This window comes from Trachemys scripta, chromosome 2 (assembly GCF_013100865.1).
Source record: "Trachemys scripta elegans isolate TJP31775 chromosome 2, CAS_Tse_1.0, whole genome shotgun sequence".
Taxonomy (NCBI): domain Eukaryota; kingdom Metazoa; phylum Chordata; order Testudines; family Emydidae; genus Trachemys; species Trachemys scripta.
This window is the reverse complement of record NC_048299.1, coordinates 196244320-196266688: the sequence shown is the minus strand read 5'-3', so window position 1 is coordinate 196266688 and position 22369 is coordinate 196244320. Positions and strand designations below refer to the sequence as shown.

Here is a 22369-nt window from a genome sequence, read left to right as displayed (position 1 = left end):
CCACGAAAGCTTATGCTCTAATAAATTTGTTAGTCTCTAAGGTGCCACAAGTACTCCTGTTCTTCTTTTTGCGGATACAGACTAACACGGCTGCTACTTTGAAACCTATGGTAATAGAGGCAATGGAAGGCCTATCTAAGAAAGACTGGAAGTTAACTGGCTTTGTGAGCCAGTCTAAGTTAAAAGAAATAGAAGGGCAGTGAGCAGCTCTCCACCTCTCATTTGACAACCTTGCTAGTAGTTTCAGCAGAGGAACTCAGGATTGAAGGGAGATGAAGACTGAACTGCACTCTTCCCCATTCATGGCCGAGGCATATCGGCAAGGGAGAATGGAGTAAACTGCAGTGCAGCTACTTGAGATGTGCAGTGAGTTTCTAAGTTGTCAGTCCAACACCTTTCACAAGCACTGATTCATTTATTTAAAAAAATTATTAGCCCATGAGCAATTCTGAACCATAAATCTTCAGCAGAAAACTTTCTGATTTACTTGAAGACGACAGATGAGTTTCATAAATCCCAAGCAAGACCTGGTAAGTTTTTTATGGTAGAACAGAGGGAGGAGGAAACAAAAGTTTCATCAGATTTTGTTTTAGGGTTTGTTCATGAGCAGGGCTATAATATAAAGTTTCTAATCTTTCTTTTTACTTATGCTGGCAGCCTTCTAGTGGGAGCTCTGCTGAAGCCAGTGCTCCTTTGTGATCCAGACTATTCCTTCCAATCCCCTATAAATCCCTTTCAGCTTCGTTATCGCTTTGACTGAAAATTGTTTTGAGAGCTATGAACTTTTTAATAGCAAGTGTATGCTTAGACATTGTTCCAAAATCCCTGAAAATGTAGCTTTTGTCCAATTAATGGAAGAAAGACATTTAGTTTTTGTTATAAAGTGAATGGATCTGATTAGGGAGTAATATTTATTTTTGAGGGTGGCTTTTTCTTTTTCAATGTTGCTTTCATGCGTGAGACCTTTCTTTTCTAGGCCAACTACTTTTGGCTTTAAATCACACTGCTTAAGGCCTTGTAAAATCATTCCCTTTCCATATGTCTTTAGCAAGGGCAATAGGATCTAGTTTCTAAACCCAGACATTTAAAGAAAACCTTAAACAGAGGCAAAAAGCATTTGACGGCTGCTATTCTCCAAGCACAACTAAAATTATTTCTAATAAAAAACTCACTTGAGCATAAAATAAGTTCAAGTGCTTTAAAATGAAGTGTGGATAAGATGGATAGAGCCTTACTTTTTTGTAAAGCAAGAGCTATGTGTGAACAAGTATTTCAAACAATGGGATCTATCTAGAAGAAACAGCCTCTACAGTAGCTGCTGCCAAATGAAAACTCTACAAGCGTCCCAAGCTATGGAGCTATAGGGGCTTTTTCTTATTCTGCAGAGGGCTTTTCTTTTGTTAATAGCTACATAATGCTGACTCCATGGTTGCCCAAATCTTCTCCGTTCCTGGTGACTCTTCTGAGTTTGACTGTAAACTCAGCCAGTCAGGCCATGTAGACTAAGGCTGGTTCCCTAGCTGACAGCTCTGTTCAGGAGTTCAGGGTAGGATGACCAGACAGCAAATGTGAAAAATCAGGATGGGGGTGGGGTGGTAATAGGAGCCTGTATAAGTAAAAGACCCAAAAATCAGGACTGTCCCTATAAAATCGGGACATCTGGTCACCCTAGATCAGGGACAAAAGAGGATCCCAGTGATTTGAAGATCACCACCACCACTTTTCATTATTCTCTGCTGTTGCTTCCGCTGAAAGGGTGATCGGGTCAGGGAGCCCTTGTCTTCACCTGGGGGAAGCCCCTTAAAACAGCAGTAGGAGTGCGGTTCTTTAGACTTTTTCAAGTCCCCTTGTGATTGGGAATTCAGAAATACAATCCTTCCCAATACATTTTATTTTTCTTACAAATCCTTTAGCTGCCAGGGGCTTGTTGTTCTCGGAGCTGGTCACGATGGTTACACTAGGTTTATAGACACTCCATCAGGGAGATGGCTGTTTTCTGCACACCTGAGTGATGGTAAAATGTGTCAAAAATAAAGCCTAATGTTATCTCCTTGGAGGGTATTTGCCTGGTCTGAACTGAACACCTTCATACTTCACTCCTACTTTACAAAATTAAAAGCCCTTTAAGCCCTTTTCAGAAAAGCAGCATTACATTTCTTTAAAGGAGAGAGGCAGCTGGAATTCAAGTGGAATCCAACAGTCCGGTCCTACTTTTAAAATCAGTGAGCTACATTGTGCAGCTGGTAAGCACGTTATTACTGATGATGTTTATTACAGTAGTGTCTAGTGACCAGCCAAGAACAATGACTTGATCCTGAGAACTATATCTCAGACAATGGTGATGGGGGTGCCATAAAAAAAATGTAGTTATTTAGGTGATCAACCAATGCGCTCTCTATTGTGTTGATCAAAATGAGATAGCATAGGGGGGATGGAACACTTCAATTTTTTTAAAATAAACTTTTTCAAAACAAAGTTTTTTTGGGGTAAACGGTTGCTTCTTTTGAAAAAAAATTTAAGTGAAAAAACAAACAAAGTTTGGTTTCTCACTGAAAAATTAAAATATTTCCATGAAAATTCAGGAAAAACAAAATCTTTTTTGTTCCTTTTGAATATTTGGACAGAACAAGTTTACCATTTCCTGACCTGCTTTACTCATGCTCCTAATAGGAGTTTACACCTTTCAGGAGGGGGCACATTAAGAGGACAGAAGTATGTGTGGTGCAGATAATGGTGTGTCATGTAGCTCTCAAAGTCCCATCATGAATCTAGCACTTTATTACAGGAGAGTCTGAATCAGGAGTAAGTATGTGACTCCAGCTGTTTAGGGTTGACTTGAGCTAAGGAGAGGTAAGACTGATGGTATGTCTACGCTGCAATTAAAAACCCACGGCTGGCCTGTGCCAGCTGACTCAGGTTGGCAGGGCCCAGGCTAGGGGGCTGTTTAATTGTGGTGTGGATGTTTGGGCTCAGGCTGGAACCCAGGCTCTAGGACCCTGAGTCACCTGGCACAGGCCAGTCACAGGTGTCTAATTGAGGTGTAGACATACCCTGAGAATTCTGAGGCAGGGGGACCCACAGCTATGAACACCAGTTTTCTGAGTAGCACTTCTTTAGAGCTTGTCAATCCCTTATAAATGTATACTACTCCTTGCAGGGTTCCCTCTCCACTCTGAACTCTAGAGTACAGATGTGGGGACCTGCATGAAAGACCCCCTAGGCTCATCTCTACCAGGTTAGGTTAAAAACTTCCCCAGGCACAAATTCTTCCTTGACCTTGGAACGGTATTGCTGCCACCACCAAGTGAGTTAGACAAAGATTTAGGAAAAGGACCACTTGGAGTTCCTGTTTCCCCAAAATATCCCCGCAAACCCTTTCACCCCCTTTTCTGGGGAGGCTTGAGAGCAAACAAGGTGAGCACAGACCAGCCCCTTGGGTTTTTATGACACTAAAAACCAATCAGGTTCTTAAAAGCAGAACTTTATTATAAAGAAAAAGTAAAAGAAGCACCTCTGCAAATTCAGGATGGAAGGTAATTTTACAGGGTAATCAGATTCAAAACAGAGGATTCCTCTCTAGGCAAAAACTTTAAAGTTACCAAAAAAAAAAAAAAAAAAAAAAAAAGGAATAAACCTCCCTCTCAGCTAGGGAAAATTCACAAGTTAAAACAAAAGATAATCTAACGCATTTCCTTGCTATTACTTACAATTTGTAATCTTAGATGTTTAGTTCAGGTATGGCTTTAGGAGATGTATTTTCCCTGTCCTGGTTCCTTGCTGTCCCGGAGAGAACACACACAGAGAGCACAAAACAAAAACCTTCCCCCAGATTTGAAAGTATCTTCTCCCCTCATTGGTCCTTTTGGTCATGTGCCAACCAGGTTATTTGAGCTTCTTAACCCTTTACAGGTAAAGGAGGGATTTTAAATAAAAGCAGGAGGCTAGTGCAAAGACAGTCCATTTCCATTAACTTGAAAAGGGGTTTGGGAAGTAATTCGTCCCTTCACACATGCTAAAGCTGCATGCAACTCCCCTGCCCTCTTTCTCTGGAGCCACCAAATGGTGAACATACCCCTTTTTAAATGATGAGCCCAGTAAGATATTCACAAGCATATACTCTGCCTCAAAAAAACCAACCAACCAAAAAAAAACCCCACGCAAATATCCTCTCTTCTCCTGCTTGCCTGCCTTTGAACTCTTCCTTATCATACTCTCTCCTTTCCAGTGACACCAATGAAAAACAAAAACCCAACCCAGAAACTCTTGGCAGAGCGATTGCTTCTTTCTGTAATGCCTCACTTGGGGCCCCAATGCTTTTAACTTTCACTTTTTATTTAAGATCAGCTCACTAGGGATATACTTAATGCTTCTGGTTTAAGTTCCCTCTACTCTACCATTGTGGTTTGAGCCAGCTTACCAGCTCTCTTCCTATGCTGCTGTCACCACTATCTTGCTCAATTAGAATAACTCACATACTTCATGCACTGTGAAGTCACTTACTTTAGATTTTTTATAAAAATACTGGGCTTCATAAAATTATATAGAAACAAAAATGATTCCTAACATGTCCTGATCCTACTGCCATCCACTCCCTTATCTACTCCAGCACCTTTCATGCAAAAGGTTGCTTCAAAAGAGCCAGATCTTTTGCAGATGTAAATTATCACTCCATTAGTCAATGGAGCAACACTGATTCACAGCAGCTGAGGCTGTGACCCAAGAAGTGGGTCCTGTTTAGATAGTGTCTCAGAAAACTCAATAACAGGCAGTTATTTAGTTAGAAATGTCAGAGTTGTGAATCAAGTAACTGAAATCAGCTGGATGAAAATATTGCCGGTGGGGGGGGAGGGGCAAGGTAGGAGGGAAGAGAAAAATAAAATATACTCTTACCAATAATCCAGCAAAAATCCACAAAGCTAGTCTGCCGAGGCGGAGCTGGCTAACAGCAGAAAGGGCATGTCAGGTCACAACTATTACTATAAACACTTCTAAGCAACTCATCACCTGAGAATCTAGGTGGCAGATCCTAGATCTAGCAACTAAAAAGTCCCAAGATGGAAACAAAAATAACCTAAAAAAAAATCCTTTTGAGCCATTAAATGCAGAGGGAGGCTAAAAAGGTCTTAAAATAAATGCAAAAAGCTGGACTTCATCTCATGTTGCCAAGTAGCTCAGGCCACATAAAGGACACTTTCAAGGCTATGCCGTGTTGTTGTAGCTATGTCAGTCCCAGGATATTTTAGTGAGACAAGGTGGGTGAGGTAATATCTTTTATTGGACCAACTTCTGTGGGTGAGAGAAAGCTTACCTCACCCACCTTGTCACTTTCATGGATACTCAGTACAATTTCTCACTCCACTCCTCCACCCTCAAAGATAATTCCAGACCAAGACAACTCTTTAATGAACTCCACCACAAAAGTGGTAACTTGTACCGTTGTCATGACCTCATATGTGGCCAAGGTGGCCAACATAGAAGGCTGATTGCTGGTCATTGAGAAGTATGATTGAAGCAGTTGTAGCTCAGGCTGCCAAATGGGATGAACTTACTCATAAGGACAACAGAAGATTTAAAACTTTTAATTAAAAGTCATGAAACAAATGAAAAATGTTTCATACTGTTGGGGAAAAAAAAAAATCTAATCCTGCTGCAACACTGCCAGGTTTTTTGGGGAATTCAGAGCAGGCAGAAGGGTGGGAAGCAGTGAAATTTGTCCACATATGAATACCACAAATTTTAGGGCATTGTATGTGTCAAATGCTCCCAGGAGCAGAAAGGCAGGGAAGGCACTATAATTGCACCATTGTCTGATATAAATGATTTTAACTGAATTTCACAACCCCACATAAAATCAAAATAAAGTATGAAAGTCTTAAATTGTTGTTCTTCCTGAATTTAAATCCCACCACCCACAGCAAAAGATGAAACGAGACCCAAACAGCTTTTTCCTCAGAGGAACATGCCTGCATCTGTCATCTATCCAGCTACATTGATGCGAATTTATAGTGACAAATCATATATATTTTCGGAAGCAACAAACCATATATATTTTGGGAAGCAGAAACAACAAACAAGGTCCTGGAAAAAGTGATGCAAGTGATTGAACTTGATTGAACTTCAAGACTCTGCATGAAGAACTGCAAGAATAAAGCTGCCTTAAAATGTTAGTTATGCTTTTACAATTGTACAATAGAACTAATAATTAAATCCACAAAGACAAAATAAAGCACATTTTTTAAGTCTTCAAGTTTTATACAAGAGCAAAAGTCACTTCACCTTAGCCTTTCTTTAACATTGGCTTTTCTATGAAGAGAAAGTATAGTGTGTTACTTTAAAAGTAAGAAGAACTTTTAAAAGTAGCACATCCTTTGTTACATTATACTCAGTAGATTTGTAATATGAAAATAAGCCTCAGCTAAATGATTGGTTAATATATTTCTAAAGATAATCCCATACATCCTATTATTCATAATTGTCTTGAAATCACTGGGTTTTTAAATAATAGTTTTCTTCTGCTTTTTCCTTTCCCCCACTCTATTTCTTTAAGCAACTGTCTTATGCAAATACAAAGATATGAAACCCCTCCATTTCCCACTGCATCTAGAATAGACTTTTGCATGTTTTAGTAGTAGTATTTATGGTTTGGCCAATCAAAAAAATATTGTCCTCAGACAATTATTTCTTGGCTGAGGTAATATTTTACACATATCACCTTCTATCTGAGGTATTTAACACACTTTATAGAAGTTTATTAATTTATCCTTGAAATTATCCTGGGTACTAGGCAAATAAGTAGTGGTTTCATTTTACAGATGAAGAAACTCAGAGATTAAAGACCAAATTTTCAAAATGTGTCCACTAATTTTAGACACCTCTGGTTTTGGATGCTCAGTTAAAACCTGATTTTCCAGATCTCTGAGTACCCAGAACTCCACCCACAGTCGATGGTACTTGCAAGTACTAAGCTCTTCTGAAAATCACCCCTCCCCCCAAAAAAAATTTGCGAGAGAGAAGACATTTAGTATATGGTTTTGAATGGGAATGTTTATCATTAAAATTGAATCTCAAATATTTGATCACATAAAAAAGTGGTAAATAAGGGTATTCAAACACATTTTTCGGTTCTGATGACCTTACAAACAATTTTGTCCTAACACTAATAGCTACCATGATGTCAGTAGAATAACCTGTTAACATAATCCTCACTCTGATCTTTGTAGCCTGACAGAATAAAGAGAAAGAGGCACCTGGAGTTCAATGTATTCAGTAAACAATATTTTAGGGCAAATTATATGTGCAAGCTGGGTGCCAGTATGATTTCCATGCATATTACCTCCATTTTTAGGACATATGCATCTTTTCTAAATAGAGCTCTTATTCTTTCACTAAGAGCAGGTTGAGCTCCACACCTGTTCTTGATTTCTCAGACCATTAGGAGCCTTATATCTCACATCACCTCTGCAAACCATGTAATTTCTATGGCTAATGAGAAAGAATCCCTGAGGTCACTCTTGACCTTAGATCTTCCATATGACACAACGCAACATATTGCTACCATTACACCACTAAGGTCGCTCCAACGGTCTGTCTCTCTCAGTTCTCAGCTATTATTTAAAAGGCTGAATTTGCAAGGTGCAGGGCACCTTTCTGAACTCCAAATGACTTCAACAAAAGCTGAAGATGCTCAGCAACTTTCAGAATCAGATCTGAATTTATTATCTTCAGCTCTGTCAGCATATTGACCCACTGATAAATTCTTAATGTACAATATTTTAAAGGAAGAATTTGTGTAGGATATGCTCTTAGATAAGAGAATTTGTAAGGCCTTAAGAGATTACAAATTAGATCTTTTCTTAAAGCTCCCCAATTTCATATGTACATTTGAGTTAAGATATGGGCATTTGTGAATTTACTTAGATTAGTAGCTTGGCTTAAAGCTGTCTGGTTTTTGGACAGCCCCTTTGATTTACCATCTTGTGGCTAAATCACTGCAGGAATTTGGAAAAGGCCCAATTCTATTTGTTTAAAGTCTGATCATGCGGCTTTAGCATTTCTAACTGATCCAGCAGCCATTTGCTTTTAATTACCATTTGCTTCAACTGCACAAGTAATGAATGTGATGGCTATCACATCCAACTTTTAGGGTATGTAAATTTACGAGTTGGGTGGAGCTATCATCTTCATGGTGGCCTAATTATAATTTTAATGCAGACAGTGAATCTTCTTAAAAACTAATTTTAGACAAGTCTTTATATATTAAAAAAAAAAAAAGGGGGGGGGAAATGAAACAAGCCATATAGGAAAGATTCCACACAACACACCTGATTCTGTTCAATGGCTATTTCCTCACCTCCCCAGTCTTGCTGCATGACTATAGAAAGCTTAAAAAAACAAGTTGATTTAATGTTTCTATTTATTTAAGGTGTCCAGTTTCCAGAGGAGTCTCTGACTAGTGGTTTTAAACTCAATTTAGCATTTAAACTCATTTTCAGCTGGGTCCCTGTGGACCAGCAATTAGAAAAGGAAAGGAGTTCAAAGAAGAAGGGTTATAACCTTTCAATGGTATGTGTGTGTGGTCTTTAAAAAACGCATCTTCTGTTACCATTCTTCCTACATTCAAAAAACCTGCAGCCCAGGGCCAGGTTAACAGCCTGCTGGTACAGAAGACTTCATGGGTAGATACACATCAAAACCCAGCAGCCTTTTATGATGGCTAATGCTAATATACATGTTTTTTCCTACTAACTATCATAATGAAAGTTTGTCTCAATGCCCAAATTTCCCATAAAAAAAAAAAGTTGCAAGAATCTGAACAAGATGCACAAAACTAAAAGTATCTACAGAATCTTCATTTTTCAGGCGTTGTATAGGTTCTATTAATTGTTTTGTTACAGTTACGCTTACTGGCTCCAACTAAGATTGGGACCCCACTGGGTTAGGCACTGTACAGGCACATAGTGGGAGACATTTCCTACCCTGAAGAGCTTTCAGTCCAAACAGACAATATAGACACAGGATGGAGGAGAGGCAGAGGTGAGGTGACTTCGGTCCAGTGACAGAACAGAGAATAAAGCCAGATCTCCTAAACTACACTGTTTTTTTATTACCCAGTACTTGCATCTGTCTGCACTTTTAGGTACCTTGAGAATACTCTGAATTAGCTTGCCCCCCATGTAGTAATGTCATTCTCTGTCAGTGATACATATATGAATGATGTTCCAATGTCATTAATTCAGCCTTAGGACTTGGACCAGGGGTGGGCAAACTATGGCCTGTGGGCTGGATCCGGCTCGTCAGGGCTTTGGATCTGGCCCACGGAATTGCCCCCTGCCCCCGTGGTGCTGCGGGCCCCGCACCACTCCCAGAAGCGGTCGGCACCATGTCCCTGTGGCCCCTGGGGATGGGGTGGGGGCAGAGGGTTTTGTGTGCTGCCCTTGTCTGCAGGCACCGCCCCCCGCAGCTCCTATTGGCCGGGAACCATGGCCAATGGGAGCTTCGGGGAAGGTACCCGCAAGCGAGGGCAGCGTGCAGAGCCCTCTATCCCTCCCTGCTCCCCCAGGGGCCACAGGGACATGGTGCTGGCTGCTTCTGGGAGTGGCACAGGGCCTGTTTTAGCCCCGTTGTGTGCTGCTGCTGCCCTGGAGCCACTTCAGGCCCAAGCCTGCACCCTGAACCCCTCCTGCATCCCAACCCCCTGCCGCACCCTTCCTGCACCCCAACCCCTGCCCTGAGCCCACTCGTACATCCTGCACCCTTTCTGCACCCCAACCTCTTGCCCTGAGCCCTTTCTGGCACACTGCACCCCCTCACACCTGCACCCCAACCCCCTGCCTCAGCCCTACATTCATGGTCCTTCATGTGATTTCCCCACCCAGATGTGGCCTTTGGGCCAAAAAGTTTGCTCACCCCTGACTTGGACTCTGCCTATATGCTGACAGATAAGCTTATGTTTGGATGCACTGAGCTCCCAGAATATTGATCTTTCAAGTTATTTTTTTTCTTCTTCCAGTTCTGGTAAACATCTAGGACCAAAATCTGCCTGGAATCCATACAGTAGACTCCCATTGATTTCAATGGGAGTTGTGCACATGCCTCTGAAGGCAGAATTTGGCCCATCAAAGTATATAAACTTCTTATACATGATGAGACAGATTGACTAGCCCTTTCCTGCCACAACCTGGTCACGAGCCCAGATGAAAATTGTCGGATTCTACAAAAAAGGCTTATGATTGTCCTGGTCTACAATACATAGGCATGATCCACTCAAAGCAAAACAGTGCATTTTGTATTGTGGTCCGAGACAAACCCCGGGAGTGAAGATGATGGGGGTTACATTCTTCTAGCTATTCTCAATATTGGTGTGGTTTCTGGGCTCCTGGCAAATTTCCAGGGTGGCCTGACATTAGTTACTCTGCTTTAAATATTTTGGGATATCGATAAAGTCTTCTAGCTTGTCCATTATATTTCTTCGGCTTACATTTTATACGATATGTGGAACAGTGTATAAACATTGTTTTCAGTAAAACGTTACTAGACCCAGCTTGTGCTGATGATATGTTAATAGTCAGACTTCACATGGCAGGAAGATGGGTCTAAGAGACAGGCTTGTTTTGCAAGATTTATTCGTCTTAACTAGAGCATTGCATTTTAAGAGGTGAGCAGTCTAGCAATGCCATTGCAACACAGACGCCAAGCAGCTGAATGGTGACCAGAGGTGACAGTAGAACTTACAAAATCCTAGTTTCTGTATAGCCAGCTGAGCAGTAAAGCCGACCATTCTAACATTGAACCTCTATTAAAGTTCTCTAAAATAAAGTGCAGACATTTTTACCATGTCATGTAACAGCCAATATCAGGATAACCAGGTTTGGTGGGACTGTCCCAGAGTCTTAGCTGGTTGTACTGAAATCAGAGTTTTGTCTCCATTCCAACTGTTCTGAAAAACACCTACAAAATTTGCTAGTATAGCTACAACATTCATCAGTGTACTTTTGTATTTAAGGATCCCTTTCAAATAATAATTTTAAACAAATAAATTTAAACAAAGACCCTCACTCCAAAATAAGTAAAGAGAAAACAAATCAAAAATAGAATGTTATTTATTTTAGTCAAGCAAATGAAATAGAAAATTTAAAATTGTTCTGAACTCAGGTGTTTTGATTATGGGTGTGTGTATGTCTGCTCTGGCTAGAATCTATTTTGGGAAGATGTAGGGTTTAAAAAGTAAATGAAAAGTTGTTCCAGGCCCACTTGAGGTGAGCTGATAAGATGACAATCTAGAGATGTCATACTGTTGGAATTCCAGTGAGGGAGAGGACAGAAGCAACTCTGGGAAGGTGGAAGGGTTATGTGAATGAATGGGAACCCAAACCCACTCTCCCCAAATTGCTCTCTTCCTTGGTTGTGTCTCCTCTCACACTCAGCATTTTGCGGTCCATTTTTGTAACAGTTATAGTGAAAAGTTAAAAATTGTGATAACCCATTAACTGGAAATGATCCAAAAATCAGTCTCTTTGTGGAAGTTATTAATGGCAACTGAAGTCTCAAATGTGGTTCCAATCATAGGTGCTGACTCTGTGGGTGCTCAGCTGTTTGGCAGCCCCCTGATTAACTGATCAGGGCATCACTAAGCAGCTGATTAAAGGCTGGGGGAGAAGTTAGGGGAGGGCAGAGAGCAGCAAGCAGGCGGGGAGGGGATGGAGCAGCAACGGAAAGGGGTGGAGAAAGGGTGGGGCCTCGAGGGAGCGGGTGGAGCACCTCCAGGGAAAAGAAGAAACTCAGCGCCTCTGGTTCCAGTTGCTACATTTCTTTGAGAAGTCATCAGAAAAGATGGACAGACAGACCCATTGCAAATGTACACCACTGCACACTCCCCTCTTTGATTTTTTTTTAAACTCACTCTGGTTTGATCAGCTCACACTGAAGCGGAGGGCAGACTGAAAATGGAATTATAGCCTCAGATTCAAAATGTCCCTGTTTTTCATTTCAAATAATGTATGCATCTGTGTCTGGATCCATGACCTGCACAGTCTACCAATTGTTCCCTCCTTCATGCTGCCCCTCTTATGTCCTTACCCTCCAATTCCCTCCTTCTTGGCTGATGGACTTCCATATGCTCACACAATTTTATTTCCCTCTTCACTACTGCTGCCTTTTCACCACCTTCCACCCTCTGCTACTACCTCTTCCTTCTCTCTACCAATTTCTGCCTCAAATCTTGAATCTTCTCTCCTTTTTGATGCTGACTTTCAGTCTTTGTTCATTTCTATAACAGTTCTCAGCTCCCCATTCTGGTAATCGGTTCTAACGCAGAGTGGCACTCTCTTCCTGCTCAAGCAGTCCATCCTCCTATTGACCCAAACTTATAATGCACTTAATGCAATTTCATAATCCACAAATGAGATATTACTCCCATGAATTATCACTTAAAATTGATTGAATTGCATTGTCTGTAACCCTGCAATCCATCTCTGACTCTAGAATAATGGGGCGGCGGGGGGGTGGGAGTGGGGGTTAGGGTTAGGTTATAATAAAACTGTTAATTCAGAAAAGATTCCGAATTTGGTTTGCTTCTTTTGTCAAAAAATAAAGTGAATGTACCTTTGCATTTTGAAGAGGAGGCTGGTAACTAGAAGGCCGATAGTACATCCTCTGAGTAGCATCAGTATGGATGTCTCCGAGAAATAGCTCCTCCACTAGGTGATCTAAATTATGATGTAGATACTGCTTCTCTACTCGGATCAGTTGAAGTTCATGCATGGCAAAATTAAGAGCTCTGGTGCATTCACAGCCATTCTCTTCTCTCCACAAATTGTAGCTCACATCCTGCTCCCAGGGATTGTTGTCTGGTACAAATCCAGGACATGTACGGTTCACCAACTCACTTAGTTTTTCGGCTACTGCTTCACTGTGGCAGATGATCTGAATGTTATGCAACTGGTAATCTGCTTCAGTTCCCCCTCGGATGATCCAGGATGCTTGACGAAGACGAATTTTACCACGGATAACTAAGGTGTAAGTAGGGTTTGTGCAGCGGTTACCACCGTAATAAAACTGGTAGGCCTTGAATGTGTTGTTGTTGTAGAATCTATAGGATCTTGTGATAAACTCTGGGCCTGATCTAACTTCACAGCTGTAGACGGATTGAAAATGATATAAAACAAAATTTTAGAGAGATATACCACACTATCATGCTACAATTAATAAGATGGCCAAATTCTTATAGTGTGCACTAGTATATTAGCACTGCATTAGTACTGTAGAAACCTCTCAAATGCATTATCTTTTTATACCACTCAACTACCTCTGATACCTACATAGCCACCATGACTGTAGTATCTGAGCTCCTCACAGTCTTTAATGTATTTATCCTCACAATGCCCCCCATGAGTAGGACCCCACCAAATTCATGGCCATGAGAAATGTGTCATGAACCATGAAATCTGGTCTTCCCCCTTGAAATCTGGTCTTGTGTGATTTTATAGAAATTTCATGGGGAAGACCAGAGTTTCTCACATTGGGGGTCCTGACCCAAAAGGGAGTTGCAGGGGGTCACAAGGCTATTTTACAGGGGTTGCAGTATTGCCACCCTTATTTCTGTGCTGCCTTCAGAGCTCGGTGGCCAGGGAGTGGCAGCTGTTGACCAGATACCCAGCTCTGAAGGCAGCAGCCTGCCATACCATACCATGCCACCCTTATTTCTGCGCTGCTGCCTTAAGAGCTGGGTGGCCAGAGAGTATCAGCTGCTGAATGATGGCCCAACTCTGCAGGTAGCAGAGTAGAAGTAGTAAGGGTGGAAATACCATAGCATGCCATCCTTACTTCTGTGCTGCTGCTGGCGGCGGCTCTGCCTTTAGAACTGGGCTCCCAGCCAGCAGCCGCTGCTCTCCAGCTCTGAAGGCAGCGTTGCTGTCAGCAGCAGCGCAGAAGTAAGGGTAGCAGTGCTGCAACACTCCCTACAATAATCTTGGGACCTCCACCCCCCCAAACTCCTTTTTGGGTTAGGACCCCTACAATTACAACACTGTGAAATTGCAGATTTAAATAGCTGAAATCATGAAATGTATTCTTTTAAAAATCCTATGACTGTGAAATTGAACAAAATGGACTGTGAATTTGGTAGGACCATACCCATGAGGTAAGGAAGGACTATCACCTTCATTTTACAGATGGAGAACTCAGGCACAGAGGCAATTAAATTAATTGCCCAAAGTAACAAAGAAAGTCTGTGACTGAGGAGGGAACTGAACTTGGGTTTTCCCAAGTCCCAGGTTCCTATGTTAATCTCTGGGCAGCCCTTCCTCTTCCTCCTCTTTTATCACTTGCACAACTGGAATAATAAGCTCTTATGTTCTTTCTTTAGAAAACACTGCTTTGGAAGGAAAAAAAAAAAAAAGTGTAGTTGTGTATAGTTGCTCCTAGGAAAAATTTACCCACAATCTGTCATTTTATCATTTATATTTTCTCTCTCGGGTTACATGATTTTTAAATATGAAGCTTAATTTGAACCATACTGGTTTGAATGTCTAATCTTGTTTATATTTTCGGTTTTGTCTCAGGAGTCTCATGAAAAGCAGTTCTTCCTCATAGGAAGTGGCTGCAAAATAAATAAATATTTCCTTTTTTAAAAAATAGTGAATTTAGAGGAAGGACAAGAGCACTGAAATATGAAGCATCTTAACTGACCACAGAACAGGTACAGTATTGGTAGCAGCTGTTCAAACTTCCTAAACACTTAGTGTAAATTTATATATGAACAGCCATCAGATGGTAATGCTTTTTGGCCACCTGAATGCATGACCTATAGGTGAGGGGCTGGGTTGTTAATCTTGGGGAAGATTTTCAAAGGCACAAATGGGGCTAGGCTCCCAGCTCACAATGAAAGTCAAACTCTCCTTTGTGCCTTTGAAAAAAATCTCTCCCTTGGGTGTCATCCAGGCTGCTTAAAATAAATACTTTTTTGAAAATAGTAAATTTAATAAAAATTATAAGCTCAGAAGGTTATACTTTTCAGGTCAATTTTCAATTTATTTTTCATTTAGTGTGTTGAGAACTTATTCTTTACACAGACATATTGCTATGATCATATAGAGAAAAAACTACATTAGAAGAATGTTTAGGTTTCAAAGTCAAGCAGCTGAAAATTAGTAAGTACCAGAATTTAGGTTGCCCGTGCAAACCTTGATTTGTCACCCTTGTGCGTACGTGTGATGATACAGGCTTCTGTTACATGATCACATACTGCCTTTTTTCACAAGACCCCTGAAAAGTGCTAGGTAACCTAAATAGAGGGATTGCTCCCCTTATTATAAGATAATAGTTTTAGGGTTACAGGGCCTAGTCTAAAGTCCACTGAAATAAACGGAAAAACTCCCATTGACTTTAATGGGCTTTGTTCTTCATAGATTCCAATGTAGAATCATAGAATTGGAAGGGACCTCAGGAGTTCATCTAGTCTAACCCCTTGCTCAAAGCAGGACCAATCCCAGACAGATTTTTGCCCCAGATCCCTAAATATCCCCCTCAAGGATTGAACTTACAACCCTGGGTTTAGCAGGCCAATGCTCAAACCACTGAGCTATCCCTGATGAGGACCTCCCTTTTTTGGTGTATATCTATCCATGTGTGTGGAAAATGTATTCTTTGATCAGTGATTTAAGTGGTTCCACTCCACTAATAAGAAAGCGTAGGCAAAAACTTTTAAGGAACTCTTGCTGCACATTTCACAGGAGAGCATTAAATCCCATCCAAAAAAGGGTTTCATTAACAAAATAATTTACTGACTTATTTATTAGACTAAAGGTCACATAACTTTTCCATTAAGAAAGTGTATTAGCTACTGTGAACTTGCTGTAGCTTTGGGTTTGTTATAAAACAGTAAATATAAGGTACAGTAACTGAAAGTTACAATAGTAATAGAAGCAAAGTTTGCAGCTTGTCGGTTTGAACCCTTTGTGGCTTATCTGCTTAGGATAGTCAGAAAAGATTCTATCTTTATCCTGCAATTGCTCCACACGCAGAGCTCCCACTGAAATCTATAGGAGTTTTCAGGAATAATTACAGGCCAAATCCAGCAGTCCTTACTCAGGAACCACTTTCATTGAGTTCTGTTGTAGCTTTGTCTGAGTAAGGATTACAGGATTGGGCCTCAAACATCTTAAAACCCTCAAAACAGCCTAAGAAAAATCACTTAAAATAGGTTGATGAATATTACAGCTGAGACACTGGAAATGAAATCTCACTCTGACTGAATGTCATGATGTACAGATAAGCACATGCACATGCTTGGGCTGATGAAATAAAGTTTCTTAATTTAATTTGCTAATGAAATTTGTTCATGCAAAAGCTCTTAAAAATAAGGATCCATTCATTAGAAGTCTTGTAATACAATGTAATATTCATAAGCAGGTTTTAACAATATTTTGTTTTCTAAATCAAAAAACGTTAAAAAAATATTGCATTCCTTACTATTTAAAAATGAAGACTGCAAAGTGGTATATAACAAGGTAGGTTTACAGCATGCTATTCTCTTGTACAACTAAAATATCTCTCATTCTAAGTATGTATGAAAAATGCTTTAAAAACATTTGTAGATATTTCCCCCCCAGGTCACTCAAGTGTCTTTTTTTGTTATCCTTACCCAGTAGAGACCCAATGCCCTTCAATGGTGGGAGGCATTTGCACAGTGATTCGGGCTCCATTGTGAAGATGTTTCAGCATGTGATGACACTGTGATTCCTTAAAAGACCTCCATGCACTCTTCTCTAAAGATCGAGGGTGGGATCTGCTATCTGGATGAAGAAGGGCAGAACCCTCTCCCAGCCCTGGGAAATAAAAGTGTAAGTTACCAGGGGATTCTGGCAAGGATGACTGATACTCAACCTGCTTTACTGTGTGCCTAACAGTGCTAACACATCACTCACGTGGCAATATCATGTGCTAAGGGAAAGAATTGATTATATTACTTGTTCCATGTGAAAAAAAGAAAAGAAAAAATATATTATTGGGAAATGTCTCTTTCTGCCAACAAATTACAAATCCTCTGACTAGATTTCTCTAACGTTGTGAAATGAGAACAGGATCAGAACCAAAACTCTGGATTCAAATACCTCTGAAGTGTGGATCTGGATTTGAACTTCACAACTGGTTCTTAAGTCTGTCTGTCAGTAACAGGACAAACCCAAAACCTGGACCCAAGCACCTCTAACTGTGGGAAAGCTGGATCCAGATCCGGATGTGATCTTTGTGGCTTGGGCCCACCTCTAATTTGAATGCTTCTATAATAAACTTGCAAATAAAGGCCACCTTTTAAAGTCAAAGGAAAACAGATATTCAAAGCACAGCCTCTGTACACAGGAAGCCTCTGTGATGAATGAGGTACTCAATTAAAGGCGGATTCTGCTATTTTTATTTTCAGGGAAAAAGGAATTTCAAAAGCTAATTTTATCTCTAGCTCTCAGTAATTTTGGTTTCTAGTAATGCATACATAGGAAACTCACCAGCAATCTTTCTACACAAAATTAATCAAACAAAATGAATATGTAGTGTAAGAAAGAATGCTTCTTGCACTCCTTTAGGCTGCATGCTATATAAGGTGTAGGAAAATATGGATCAAGAGAAAAGTACATCTAAGATTAACAAGTGAACAAATACAAATCTTAAATTACTGATTAGAAGACCGCCACTGTTTTATTAAAATGACTACCCATTACTGGTTTAACAGCTATGCAGATGAACCACAGTTGAAAACAACTATGTGAAGATAGGAAATATGTAATTAATAATTCAGCAGCACTTGCAATTTCTCTATTGAATTTATAATAAATTAGACATTGCTCAGCATTGGGCTGTTAGCATTTTATACCTTAACTTTCCCATATTGGGTCAAAGCACAGTCTCATCTATTGGTTCTGCATATGGACAAGTTACATAATTCACTGCTCCAGTCATCTCATCTAATGAGCACAGGCACAGGAACACAATGGAAGCTCCAGAGAGCGAGGAATAGATGTGGGAAACACACACATACAATAATATAACAGTGTGGTATAAATGTAGTCACACTACTAGGATGTTTTGTGGCCTCTAAGTTATGTGGTGGGAATAAAAGCCACCTACTGGACCCTTATCTTGCCCGCTTAGATGTATATTGTAATGTGTGTATTATGGGGTGAGGCAGTGCAATATTTAATGAGCACAGCCTCCCCACACCTTGAATAAGTGTCTCAGTGCTTGCACCTTTCTGCATCTTTGTACGTGTTATCATACATAAGTACCCGGATGTGGGATCATACTTCCCTCTTTATATCACCTTAAGATCAGATACAACATTTGTCATACATTGTTCCCTTTTGGCTCTCCATCCCAGCCTTTGACACATCAGTAAATGGTCTGGTAAACAACCATGCCACTGCCTTTACACATCTGTCCTTCCTGGATATAACCCAAGTGTGCTTGTTCCCGTTCCTGGATGCTGTCAGAGGCTTGAAAGAGTATGGACATGGGTAGGATACAAGACCCCCTTTGCACACCATTTATCTCCTTGTATGCTTTTCTAAAAACGGGGAAGTTTTGCAGCAGTATGTTTTCCTTCTCCTCCACCTTCTGCAGTGAGAATCCCCAGGCTGTTAAGGATACTCTGAAGGTAATGACACATTCTAAATAAACAACAAAAAATCCACTTGGTGCATTTTCATTAAGGAAAAAGGGATCCATGATTCAAATGCATAAAGAGCAAACGTGTTGATGAAATATATTATTTATTTATTCAGCTTTGACATTGTCCTTGGTGCTGTACAGCACATAAAAATCTGTTTAGATATTGCTGCTAGATCACAGCAATGTGGCCTAGTATTTGAAGGCTTAATGAAAGGAGTGGGTTTTCATAAGGGATTTAAAAGAAGAGAGAATTGCAGCATGGCACACTGGGATAGGCAAGTAATTATTTGCTTTGAATTATTCCTAATTTACAAGGGAAAAAAAATACATGATTACTGGATTTTAGGATTACTTTGGTGTATTAAGGTACGTTGCAGCACAACATGTAAAATAGTCATTTAAAACCCTTTTTAGGCAAAGCACTTAAGGATGTGTTCAGCTTTAAGCAGTAAGTAGTCCCTTTAATTTCATAGTATTCCTTTGGTTGATATAAAATGGAAAGATGTTGGCAGCCTCACAGTTAACTGTGCTTTTGTGAAATGGAAAAATGTGGAAGTTAATTTAAAAGACCACTTTTAAATAACATTGGAGACCAAACATAACTGCTGTATACTTAGAACCTTGGCTTTCATTGAAAGGGATCCAAACGTGCTACTTTCTACAACAGAGGCAAATAAGGGGGTTTCACAATCGATACATATGTCTGTGGCAAGATAGCTAAGGAAGTGATAAACAATGAAAGGAGCATGTAAGTAATTTAGACTCGAGATTTGACTTGCCTTAAACTTATTATAAATTAGGAAATATCTTCTGGATCTGATATGTCTCTTTTTAATAAATAAATAAATTAAATAAAATTAGCTATCTATTCCGGAGATATTTGAAAGATTTCAAACAAAAGCCACACTTCAAATATGGCAAGTTTTTATGGCATTATTTACACAAAAATAATGCCATAAAAACTTCTTTTGACTTTGTTGTTTCAGTTATCTAATGAACACTATTCACAAAGATGGCATCACCCATCATGCTGGTGCTTAAACAAGACAGTAAGTCAAAAAGTAAAATAAGAAAGCCATAATAATTGCAGCTCCATGAGAAACACAAAAAAAGAAAAAATAATCAGTGTTTTCTAGATGAAGAAAGGAAAACAAATATAGGGAAAGAAGCTATTTTCAAGTTCTTAAGCCGTCAATTGAGAGAGAGTAAAATAAGAATTTTTAAAGTATTAAGCTGTTGGCAGTGTATTCAGTTGGATAACAGTATTAGAATACTTTTTCTTATCAGCCTTTGGACTTATGAGCAATTTTGCAGAAAGTCTTCAATTATTACATATTCAATTTCAGTTTTCAGTGAATTAATGTTAATAAGCTATATTTGCAATAAAAATAGGGAAGTGGTAGATGTGGTGGTCTTAACTTTAGTAAGGGTTTTGATATGGTCTCGCATGACCGTCTCATAAACAAATTAGGGAAATAGAATTTAGATGGTGCTACTATAAGGTGAGTGCATAACTGGTGAAAACAGTTCCCAGAGAGTAGTTATCAGTGGTTCACAGTCAAGCTGGAAGGGGATATCAAGTGGGGTCCTGCAGGGATCAGTTCTGGATTCAGTTCTGTTCAATATCTTTATCAATGATTTAGATAATGGCATAGAGAGTACACTTATAAAGTTTGCAAATGATACCAAGCTGGGAGGGGTTGCAAGTGCTATGGAGGATAGGATTAAAATTCAAAATGATCTGGACAAACTGGAGAAATGGTCTTAAGTAAATAGGATGAAATTCAATAAGGACAAATGCAAAGTACTCCACTTAGGAAGGAACAATCAGCTGCACACATACAAAATTGGAAATGACTGCCTAGGAAGGAGTACTGCAGAAAGGGATCTGGGAGTCATAGTGGATCACAAGCTAAATAGGAGTCAAAAGTGTAATACTGTCACAAAAAAAGAAAACATCATTCTAGAATGTATTAGCAGGAGTGTTGTAAGCAAGACACAAGTAGTACTACTTCTGCTCTACTCAGCGCTGGTTAGGCCTCAACTGGAGTGTTGTGTCCAGTTCTGGGTGCCACATTTCAGGAAAGATGTGGACAAACTGGAGAAAATCCAGAGAAGAGCAACAAAAATGATTAAAGGTCTAGAAAACATGACCTATAGAGAAGACTGAAAAAACTGGGTTTGTTTAGTCTGGAGAAGAGAAGATTGAGAGGGGACATGTAATGGTTTTCAAGTATATAGAAGGTTGTTACAAGGAGGGGGGAGAAAAATTATTCTCCTTAACCTCTGAGGATAGGACAAGCTGCAATTTCAGCCCATTGCTTCAAGGACGGTTTAGGTTGGACATTAGGAAAAACTTCCTGTCCAGAATAAACTACCTAAGGAGGTTGTGGAATGGAGATTTTTAAGAGCAGGTTAGACAAACACCTGTCAGGGATGGTCTAGATAACACTTAGTCCTGCCATGAGCACAGGAGACTGGACTAGATGACCTCTTGAGTCTCTTCAAGTCCTACAATTTTATGATTCTATAACAGGAGTTTGGCTCAAACTCAAAGGATCTAGATCTGAATTCATAGACCAAATTCTACTCAATCAGTTAAATAGCTATGGATTTAAATCAGTGTAACTGACAGCAAAGTTTGGCCAATATATCTATAATGAGCTCTATCAAAACTTTGGCTTCAAACACTTAGTTTCAAAATTGAGACCCAGAATTTCTCAAGTTCTGCATGTTCAGATTTCAAATGTGGCCTATTAGAGAGTTAAACTGGAACAGCAAACAAGATTCAAACCTAAATCTGGATTGGCATGTCTGATAACTGGGAAGTTTCTAATTTACATCAATTGAGACACATAGGGCTAAACTGTTTCTTCATTCACGCCAGTGTAAATCCAGTGTAGCTTCCTTTTATAGCCCGTTCTCACACAACCAACCTCATGTGGAAGCCCAAGTGCTATATTATCTGTGAGCATTATATCCTTGGAGGGAATCACTTTTAATACTAGTATTTTATTTCTGCAGTAAACTATTTTCAAGTTGGAACTTGTCTAAAAATCTTTCAAACAGATGAAAAATAATTGACTAGATTAAGTATTTAGCTTTACTTATCTAGTCAATCACCCTGCACAATATACATTAGAGTACAGCTATCTCTTGATGTGGGAAAGTGCTAGATAACCTCTATGACAGCTTTTTAATTGCAGTGCAAACTTGTGTAATTACAATGGAAACTATAACATCCCACTGCCAAACAAATGCGTCTGTGTTTACTTACCATGTTTTTCTCCACTATTCTTTTTTATACTTCAAAGGGCCCTTACAGGATTGGGACATAAATTAGACATACCATAACAAGGGATTACAAACAAAGGATTGGGGCAGAGAAGGTTGAAGTTTACAACTGTAAAAGATAACAAGATTTGCTTTTGTTTCATATGTACCTATTACTTTTCTTGTGTGTGTACATAGTTTTTAGATATACGTCTGCAAACAGACCTGTAGTTTAAAGGAGGGAAATGCCCAGCTTATAATGGTGAAGTTATTGAACAGAGATACAAGAAAAGGATTTTAAGATGTAACAATTAGAAACTCTGTCAAGGCGAAGTGGCCCAGAATTAGATCTTCTGTTATTTTATGGCACAAATCCTGATGTCCTTACTCAACGCCCAGTACCGAAGTAGTCTGAGAATCTCTTAGGGGAGGCTGAACA

General features: G+C 39.7%; 1 protein-coding gene across 1 annotated transcript in view; it reads right to left on the bottom strand.

The window, feature by feature from the left end:
* The window catches only part of APCDD1 (APC down-regulated 1), a 36523-nt gene that overhangs the window by 7803 nt on the left and 6351 nt on the right, over window positions 1-22369 (bottom strand). Inside the window, exons 2-3 of the mRNA XM_034762602.1 lie at window positions 16640-16823; window positions 12601-13132 (exon numbers count right to left, since the gene is read on the bottom strand). Coding sequence (XP_034618493.1) covers window positions 12601-13132; window positions 16640-16823 — 716 coding nt within the window. The remainder of the gene's footprint in view (window positions 1-12600; window positions 13133-16639; window positions 16824-22369) is intronic.